Source organism: Cebus imitator, unplaced genomic scaffold (assembly GCF_001604975.1).
Source record: "Cebus imitator isolate Cc_AM_T3 unplaced genomic scaffold, Cebus_imitator-1.0 Scaffold8, whole genome shotgun sequence".
In the NCBI taxonomy this organism is placed as follows: Eukaryota; Metazoa; Chordata; class Mammalia; order Primates; family Cebidae; genus Cebus; species Cebus imitator.
In genome coordinates this window covers 7,512,146-7,521,439 of record NW_016107323.1, presented here as the reverse complement: position 1 = coordinate 7,521,439, position 9,294 = coordinate 7,512,146, and the positions used below count along the sequence as shown (strand labels likewise).

The following is a 9,294-nucleotide window of genomic DNA, read 5'->3' as shown; positions in this document are numbered from 1 at the left end:
AAAAAAAAAAAAAAAAAAAAAAAACAAAGGAAAAGACAAGGCAAGACTTAGAAAATGTTCCAGATTAAAGGAGCCTCTGCTAACCTAAGATGTTAACATTTGAGGTATCTGGCTACTATGGGAATTCTTTGTACTATTTTCACAAGTGAGTCTGATTTAAATTTTTTTAATTAAAATTTAATGTTCATGTAAATATATTTTTAATAAAAAAAGGTAGGTGGGCTCGGGGGCTCATGCCTATAATTCCAATACTTTGGGAGGCCAAGGCAGGCCTACTGTTTGAGCCCAGGAGTTCAGAGATCAGCCTGACAATATGGTGAAACCCCATCTGTACTAAAATTACACAAAAAAATTAGCTAGGTGTGATGGCACATGCCTGTAGTTCCAGCTACTTGGGAGGCTGAGGTGGAAAGATGGCTTGAGCCTGGAAGGCAGGGGTTGCAGTGACCCGAGACTGTACCACTACACTCTACCTGGGTGACAGAGACCCTGTGTAAAAAAATAATAAAAGAAGAAGAGACCCGTCTGGCCAACATGGTGAAACCCCATCTCTACTTAAAATACAAAAATTAGCCAGGTATGGTGGCAGGAGCCTGTAATCGCAGCTACTCAGGAGACTGAGGCAGGAGAATTGCTTGAACCTGGGAGGCAGAGGTTGCAGTGAGCCAAGATTGTGCTATTGCACTCTAGCCTGGGCAACAAGAGTGAAACACCATCCCCAAAAAAAAATTAAAAAGGAGGAAAAAGGAAGTCTTAAAGGCAGAAAAATATTTGATGTGATTCTCTTACTTGTATTTTCTGACTTTTGTTCAATGAAATGATCATTGTACTGTCATATCAAATATTAAATGTGGAGGCCAGGCACAGTGGCTCATGCCTGTAATCCCAGCACTTTGGGAGGCTGAGGCGGATGAATTACTTGAGACCTCAAGTAAGTTTGAGACCAGCCTGACCAACATGGTGAAACCCTGTCTCTACCAATAATACAAAAATTAGCCTGATATGGTGGCATGAACCTATAATCCCAGCTACTTGGGAGGCTGAGATAGGAGAATCACTTGAACCCAGGAGGTGGAGGTTGCAGTGAGCCAAGATCACTTCACCGCACTCCAGCCTGGGCAACAGAGCAAGACTCCATCTGAAAAAAGAAAAAAGGAATATTAAATGTGGAGAGTCTAGAAGAAGGGCATATAGAAATTCTTTGTACTATTTTTGCAGCTTTTTAAAAATCTGAACTTATTTTAAAAGGAAAAGTTAACAAACAAATGATTACACAAATAGGGCAGGCCATATTAAAATAATGTTATTAGCATAATACAGCTATAGCTTTAGTCTAGATCATGGCAAACCCTGCTAATGGAACAGAGTTAGAGCTTTGGAGTCATTCTCAACTTAGCTTGCCCAGCCAAATGATTGGTGTGGCTACTAGAGATGAAATCTATCTGCCATTTTTGGCATAGGGTAAATTTTGTATGGGGGAAGTGAGGATAAAAGGAGGAAGCCAGGTAAAGACTATATTAAATAGCCTAGTCCCTGCATGTCATTCTAGGGAGTTTAGGCTTAATCCTATGGGAGAAGCGTAACAATCTAAGAGTTTTAAAAGCAAGAGAATGATATATAATAATAATAGTTTTTTATTTATTTATTTTTTGAGACAGAGTCTTGCTCTGTTGCCCAGGCTAGAGTGCAGTGGTGCGATCTTGGCTCACTACAACCTCTACCTCCTGGGTTCAAGCAATTCTCCTGCCTCAGCCGCCTGAGTAGCTAGGATTACAGGTGCCCACCACCACACTCAGCTAATTTTTGTATTTTTAGTAGAGACAGGTTTCAATATCTTGGCCAGGCTGGTCTCAAACTCCTGACCTCATGATCTATCCACCTCAGCCTCCCAAAGTGCTGGGATTACAGGCATGTCCGGTCAATAACTAACTTTTATCAAGCACTGACCATGTGCCTGTTACATCATAAGCTCAATTTTTACAATCCTATTTAGTGGATATATTTATTACCCCCATTTTACTAAGGAAACTGAGGGAAAAATAAATAACTTGTCCAAGTCACACAGTTAATGTGTGGTAAGAGAGAGGTTTGAACCTCCGAATGTGAACCCTAGAGCCAGAGCTCTAAAACTCTGGGCCTCATTGTAGACCTAGGGTTTGGACAAAATCTATAAGTACACTGTGGAGGAGAAGCAGGGTGAAGGAGAATAGAGCACAGAGGACGAACAGAAGCCCATCGAAGTTCAGGTGGAACATGGTAAGGGTTTACATCATTTATCCATAATGTAATTTCACCTTTGCAGGAGTTTGCCACATTAAAGCAAATAATTCCCTTTTAAAATAGAGCCTTCTTTCCAGAATTTAGTGACACAATAGGAAATTTGGAGTAGAGTGCTGCAATGGTGCTCATGGAGCTTAAAGTTCTAAATGTCATTTTATCTAGCAAAGAAACTGGCCATCTTAATGAATTTCAGGGACATGAAGCAGCAGGAAAATGATTTCTGTTGTTGCCTGTGAAAAAGTAAGCTGAATATGTGTGACCAGAAAAATAGGAGAGGACAATGCTTTTGTACAATGAGAACACAGTAAAATCTGTGTTTTCACTTTATGGCCAACTTAGTAACACACAGGAAGAGAAAATTGCCCTAAGTATTGGGCATATAAATACTCAATAAATACCTATGGTATCAAATGGGTTACATCCAGTTTACTAATCAAATTCTGCCCTAAAAGTCATATACAGTGTAATAGGGTGAATTTTTTTTTTTTTTTTTGAGACGGAGTTTCGCTCTTGTTACCCAGGCTGGAGTGCAATGGAGCGATCTCGGCTCACCGCAACCTCCGCCTCCCGGGTTCAGGCAATTCTCCTGCCCCAGCCTCCTGAGTCGCTGGGATTACAGGCACGCACCACCATGCCCAGCTAATTTTTTGTATTTTTAGTAGAGACGGGGTTTCACCATGTTGACCAGGATGGTCTCGATCTCTTGACCTCGTGATCCACCCGCCTCGGCCTCCCAAAGTGCTGGGATTACAGGCTTGAGCCACCGCGCCCGGCTGGGTGAATTTTTTTTTTTAAGAGACAGGGTTTTACTCTGTTGCCTGGGCTGGAGTCCAGTTGTGTGATCTTAGCTCACTACAGCCTTGAACTACTGGGCTCAAGAGATCCTCCCACTTCAACCTCCTCAGCAGCCAGGACTACAGCCGCCACATCTGGCTAATTTTAAAATTTTTGTAGAGATGGGCTCTCACTCTGTTGCTCAGGCTGGTCTTGAACTCCTGGCCTCAAGAGATCTTTCCTCTTTGGCCTTCCAAAGGGCTGGGGTTACAGGCGTGAGCCACTGTACCCAGCCAAGATGGTGATGGTGACTTTCAAAAATATTATTTCTACTTTCAAATTTCTAATTCTAACTAAGAAACTCATATTTTCAAACCAATAATAACAGCAAAACGAGCTTAAACAAAACACTAACAAGTACAATTAGAATTATCAATATTTGAGATACTTCAGTTTCTAATACATTGCTTACCTTCAGCTCAGTAGATTTCATTAGGTTTAACACTACAGCATTCTGTGAAGCTTATTATCTATCTTATAGAATAAGATGTTATTAACTGGGACTCCATCATGAAGGAATTTGTAATATTTGTTGGGATGAAATTTATATTTGTACTATTATGAATATAAGATTTACCAACCAAATTTGAAAAATAAAATTACAGGGAAACTTATTTTAGGAAACAAATTATTTATATGACCTCAGCATATTATTGTTATTCAAAGATAGAATATACTATAAACAATGATAATTTATTCTTGGAAACAAGGGACTCAAATCTCTTTGTTTTTCTTTCTTTTTTTTTTGCCTGTAATGTGCCCTTCTGATGGGACTGAAATCTCTACTTGAATATGCTTTGTTAGAAATTACTGACTGAACAATTTAACTATTTTCTGTTGATATTCTGTAAATCAGGCTTTCTCTATCAGACTTTTCTTTATTCTGTAATTCAGACTAGTTCCACTTTTCCCTTATTAAAAAATAAGAAAAACTACGCTGGGTGCAGTGGCTCACGCCTGTAATCCTAGCACTTTGGGAGGCTGAGGCGGGTGGATCACGTACAAGGTCAGGAGATCAAGACCATCCTGGCTAACACAGTGAAACCCTGTCTCTACTGAAAAAACAAAAATATTCAGGAAAATTTGTGCTCAGTAAAAAAGTTTTAAAAAATAGAAAAAAATTAGCTGGGCGTAGTGGCACACACCTGTAGTCCCAGTTACTCAGGAGGCTGAGGCAGGAGAATCGCTTGAACTAGGGAGGTGGAGGTTGTGGTGAGCCAAGACCACACCATTGCACTCCAGCCTGGGCAACAAGAGGGAAACACCAAAACAAAAAAAAAAAAAAAAAAAAAAAAAAAATCAATTTTCAGAACATGGCCAGGTGGGGATTTGAAAGGAAGACTGCATTGGGAGACAGATGAGAATTCTTGACTGAGATGTGGTTCAATCTCAATGCTTTTCTTTTACCTTTCTGAGACACAGAGACCCTGGCACTTCCTCTGTGTTGCTGACACTGCTTTCTGATACTTCACTGATGTCTCCATTTGCTCTTTTCATTCCAGGGTCGCCACAGTTTTCCAGTGCAGAGATGTTTGTGAGAGTCTCCTTAGGATAAATCCTTCTTGGTGCTGCTTTTCTTGATATACATTCCAGGGTCTGGCCAGTTGCATTTTTACCAGCCTTTTTTTTAATCAGATCTGACCTGAGGTATTAATAGACACTAAATGAATGAACTGTTTACTGTGAAATATATTTTTATGTAACTAATGGACAACGTGGGATGACAGTGATAGCACTGGGTTAGGGAATATATTGAAATACGTAAAACTAAATTGTTGAATGTTAAAATTTATATGTATGATCATTTATAAATTCTCTTGATAGGCGAACCTTTCAGTAAAGCAACTCACTGTGCATAGAATATCTTGTGATACGGTGACAGGAGTAAGTTAGGGAAAAAGTCAAGTAAATTACTATACATCTATATGATAAAATGTGTGTAGTCATTAAGAATCATGTTTTTGGCCAAGCGCAGTGGCTCACGCTTATAATCCCAACACTTTGGGAGTCCAAGGCGGGTGAATCATGAGGTCAGGAGTTCAAGACTAGCCTGGACAAGATGATGAAACCCCGCCTTCACTAAAAAAAAAAAAATGGCCGGGCAAGGTGGCTCAAGCCTGTAATCCCAGCACTTTGGGAGGCTGAGGTGGGCACATCATGAGATCAGGAGATTGAGACCATCCTGGCTAACACAGTGAAACCCCAACTCTGCTAAAAATACAAAAAACTAGCCAGGCATGGTGGCAAGCGCCTGTAGTCCCAGCTACTTGGGAGGCTGAGGCAGGAGACTCACTTGAACCCAGGAGGCGGAAGTTCCAGTGAGCCAAGATTGCGCCATTGCACTCCAGCCTGGGTGGCAGAGCCAGACTCCTTCTTAAAAAAAACGGGAGTTGGAGAGAGATAGCATGGGGAGAAATGCCAGATATAGGTGAAGGGGAGGAAGGCAGCAAATCACACTGCCATATGTGTACCTATGCAACAATCTTGCATGTTCTTCACATGTACCACAAAACCTAAAATGCAATTAAAAAAAAAATTAGCTGGGTGTGGTGGCGGGCGCCTGTAGTATCAACTACTTGGGAGTCTGAGCCAGGGAATTGCTTGAACCCAGAAGCCGGAGGTTGCAGTAAGCCAAGATCAAGACACTGAACTCCAGCCTGGGTGACAGAGCAAGACCATCTCAAAAAAAAAAAAAAAATCATTTCAAGTCATAATCGGTGATATTGAAACATGCACACAATACTAAAACTGCATACGCTATATGATCCCAATCGTGTTTTAAAATACAAGTATAGGCCAGGCACAGTGGCTCACATCTATAATCCTAGCACTCTGGGAGGCCGAGGCAGGCAGATTGCTTGACCCCAGGAGTTAGAGACCAGCCTGGGCAACATGGTGAAACCCCATCTCTACAAAAAACACAAAAATTAGCTAGCCTTAGTGGCAGGCACCTGTACACCTAATTACTCAGGAGGCCGAGGTAGAAGACTTGAGCCTAGGAGGTCGAGACTATGGTGAGCCATGATTATGCTACTGCACTCCAGCCTGGGTGACAGAGTGAGACCCTGTCTCAAAAAAAGTAATAATAAATAAAAATAAAGTATACATAAAATTGAAAGTGTAAAAGAAAATCAGTGAGCCAGAATGTTAACAGTGGCTATCTCTGGGTGGTGCAATTATGAGTAAGTTTTATTTTCTTCTGTGTATTTTTCTCTATTTTACAAATTTCCCAAAATAACTTTTACAATAAAGCATCCTTCTTCCCCGAAAAGTTATTAAGAAGGAAAATTAAAAGAAAGAAAACAATGGCTATCCCTATATCTGAGTAAAAATTCTAAGGAAGTGAATAGACTTACCTGTGAAAACACTGCACTACTCCTAAAAAAAATAAAAAATAAACAACTAAAGCCCCAGTGTGGTGACTCACATCCATAATCCCAGCACTTTGGAAGGCTGAGGCAGGCAGATGGCTTGAGCCCAGGGATTTGAGACCAGCCTGGGCAACATGGCGAAACCCCGTCTCTACAAAAAAAAAAAAAAAAAAATACAAAAAATTAGCCGGGTATGGTGTCACAGGCCTACAGTCCCAGCTACTTGGAAGGCTGAGGTGGGAGGATCACTTGAGCCAGGGAAATGGAAGCTGCAGTGACTCGAGATTGTGCCACAGCACTCAAGCCTAGGCAATGGAAGTGAGACCCTTTCTAAAACAACAACAACAACAACAACAAGAAACCCTAAAAATTGGAATTGAGTTTTGGAAAACAAACACAGATAAACCAGACAGTCAGTCTTGTTCAGTTCTAGTCAGAACAGAAAAAGCAAATATCCGACACAAGACTGATGATGTTTCTATGCTACAGGTAAGTTTCACTATAGCTCTTCTGTATTCAGTCAAAATTTCTGATCTAATATTTCACTCCTCAATTGTTTCCTAAGGGAATGCCAGTGAATTATTTCAGAATAAGATTATGATGGCTTGTCCCAATCAATAAAGAAGTTAAAGCACACTCTTACCTTTTTTGTTTCTGTGAAAGACACAGTGACTGTGGTGAAGACGCTCTACTTGGCTCATCAGCTAATGTGGCCAAAATAAAGTTAGCTTCCACTAACATATCATCAATACTTAAAGCCAGAGGTCTAAAAAAGCAAAGTCAGAGCAACAGTGACACTTATGTTCTGATGAACATTAGGAACACAATAGAAATGATCCTTAATTTTGGAGTAAAAAGAAACAGTAGAAGTAAATATTCTTTTTGTGTTTACACAAATTGCCACAGTCCTGAGAGCTGAAAGGACCCTTAGAAATAATCAGATTCAATTTCATAAAACACAACCTAATCTCATTTGAAATTTTAGTTCTGAACTATTATAATAAATATCATAGTTTCCTAGAGATCTAACTTGTTTATGCTATGTATAATTTTGTAATTAGGCAATGTATTCAGTACCATGTCAAATTTATAAATGTTTCACTTTGTAGATGAATATATCTTTCTCAATCAAGTTACCAATTAAAAAATGCCATGTTGGCCAGGTATGATGGCTCACACCTGTAATCCCAGCACTTTGGGGGGCCAAGGTGGGCAGATCACTTGAGGTCAGGAGTTCAAGGCCAGCCTGGCCAACATGGTGAAACCCTGCCTCTACCAAAAATATAAACATTAGCCAGGCATGGTGGTAGGTGCCTGTAATCTCAGCTACTTGGGAGGCTGAGGCAGGAGAATTGCTTGAACCTGGGGGATGGAGATCACAGTGAGCCAAGATCGTGCCACTGCATTCCAGCCTGGAAGACAGAGTAAAACTCCGTCTAAAAAAATAAAAAGTAAAATTAAAATGTCATGTTCTAGCATCTTTCAAACTTTTAGTTTGATAAGCATTAATAGTAAAGTTAAGGTATCCCTGAGGTATTAATTTCAAAGTGATCCAAAGGGTTTTGTTATTGATATAAAATAAAAGAAAGAAACAAACTCAGAAAAATTCTCAAAGACCTACTTCCCGGGAAAATCAAAATAAATGGATATAGGAGCATGTGTCGCTTCTGAAAATGTCAGTATTCCCTGAAAAAAGAAAAGAAGAAAAAAACTTGGAATCCTTATATAAACTTTCAGTGAAAATTTCAATTTTAATTTGATGTAAATCTTTATTTACCTTCAATTCTTTGAAGCAAAACGTTATCTCAGTGTCCATTCCAATTTGAAAGAAATCAAAGTCGTCTGAACCAACAAACATCTCACTGTACACAGCATTGCTCAAATCTGCTTAATATTAGCAGAAAATAAAGAATAAAATTAGTTCCAGAGGTATTTGTTAAATTTTAATACAATAACATAATTGGCTGGGCACTGTGGCTCACACCTGTCATCCCAGCACTTTGGGAGGCCAAGGTGGGCAGATTACTTGAGCCCAGTAGTTCAAGCCAGCCTGAGCAACATGTGAAACCCCATCTCTGCAAAAAATATAAAATTAGTGGGGTGTGGTGGTGCATGCCTGTAATCCCAGCTACTTGGGAGGCTGAGGCAGGAGAATCGCTTGAACCCGGGAGGCAGAGGTTGTGGTAAGCCGAGATTGTGCCATTGCACTCCAGCCTGGGCAACAAGAGTGAAACTCCATCTCAAAAAATGAATAAAATAAAATAAAAAATACAAAAATTAGCTGGATGTGGTGTCATGCACCTGTAGTCCACCTACTTGCAAGGCTGGGGTAGGAAGACTGCTTGAGCCCTGGAGGTTGAGCCTATACTGCAATGGGCTGTGATCACACCACTGCACTCCAGCCTGAGTGACAAAGTAGGACTCTGTCTCAAAAAATAAAAAATAAAAATAAATAAAGTATCAATAACATAAGAAACAAAAGATAAACAGATAAGTTGGACTCAAAATTGAAAACTTTTCTGCTTCAAATCATGCCATCAAGAAAATAAAAAGACAACCCAAAGAATAGGATAAAATAGGGGCCGGGCGCGGTGGCTCAAGCCTGTAATCCCAGCACTTTGGGAGGCCGAGGCGGGTGGATCACGAGGTCAAGAGATCGAGACTATCCTGGTCAACATGGTGAAACCCCGTCTCTACTAAAAATACAAATAATTAGCTGGGCATGGTGGCACGTGCCTGTAATCCCAGCTACTCAGGAGGCTGAGGCAGGAGAATTGCCTGAACCCGGGAGGTGGAGGTTGCGGTGAGC

At 40.4% G+C, this 9,294-nt stretch overlaps 1 protein-coding gene across 6 annotated transcripts in view; it reads right to left on the bottom strand.

The window, feature by feature from the left end:
• The window catches only part of RAD9B (RAD9 checkpoint clamp component B), a 37,458-nt gene that overhangs the window by 13,619 nt on the left and 14,545 nt on the right, over positions 1–9,294 (bottom strand). For 4 of the 6 annotated variants that reach the window (XM_037743365.1, XM_017542031.2, XM_017542062.2 and 1 more), the window contains 4 exons: positions 8,263–8,372; positions 8,107–8,171; positions 7,129–7,251; positions 4,522–4,756 (listed from right to left, as the gene is read on the bottom strand). In XM_037743365.1, the coding sequence (XP_037599293.1) occupies positions 4,522–4,756; positions 7,129–7,251; positions 8,107–8,171; positions 8,263–8,372 (533 nt within the window). The remainder of the gene's footprint in view (positions 1–4,521; positions 4,757–7,128; positions 7,252–8,106; positions 8,172–8,262; positions 8,373–9,294) is intronic. The other 2 variants (XM_017542048.2, XM_017542057.2) reach the window with 1 other exon arrangement.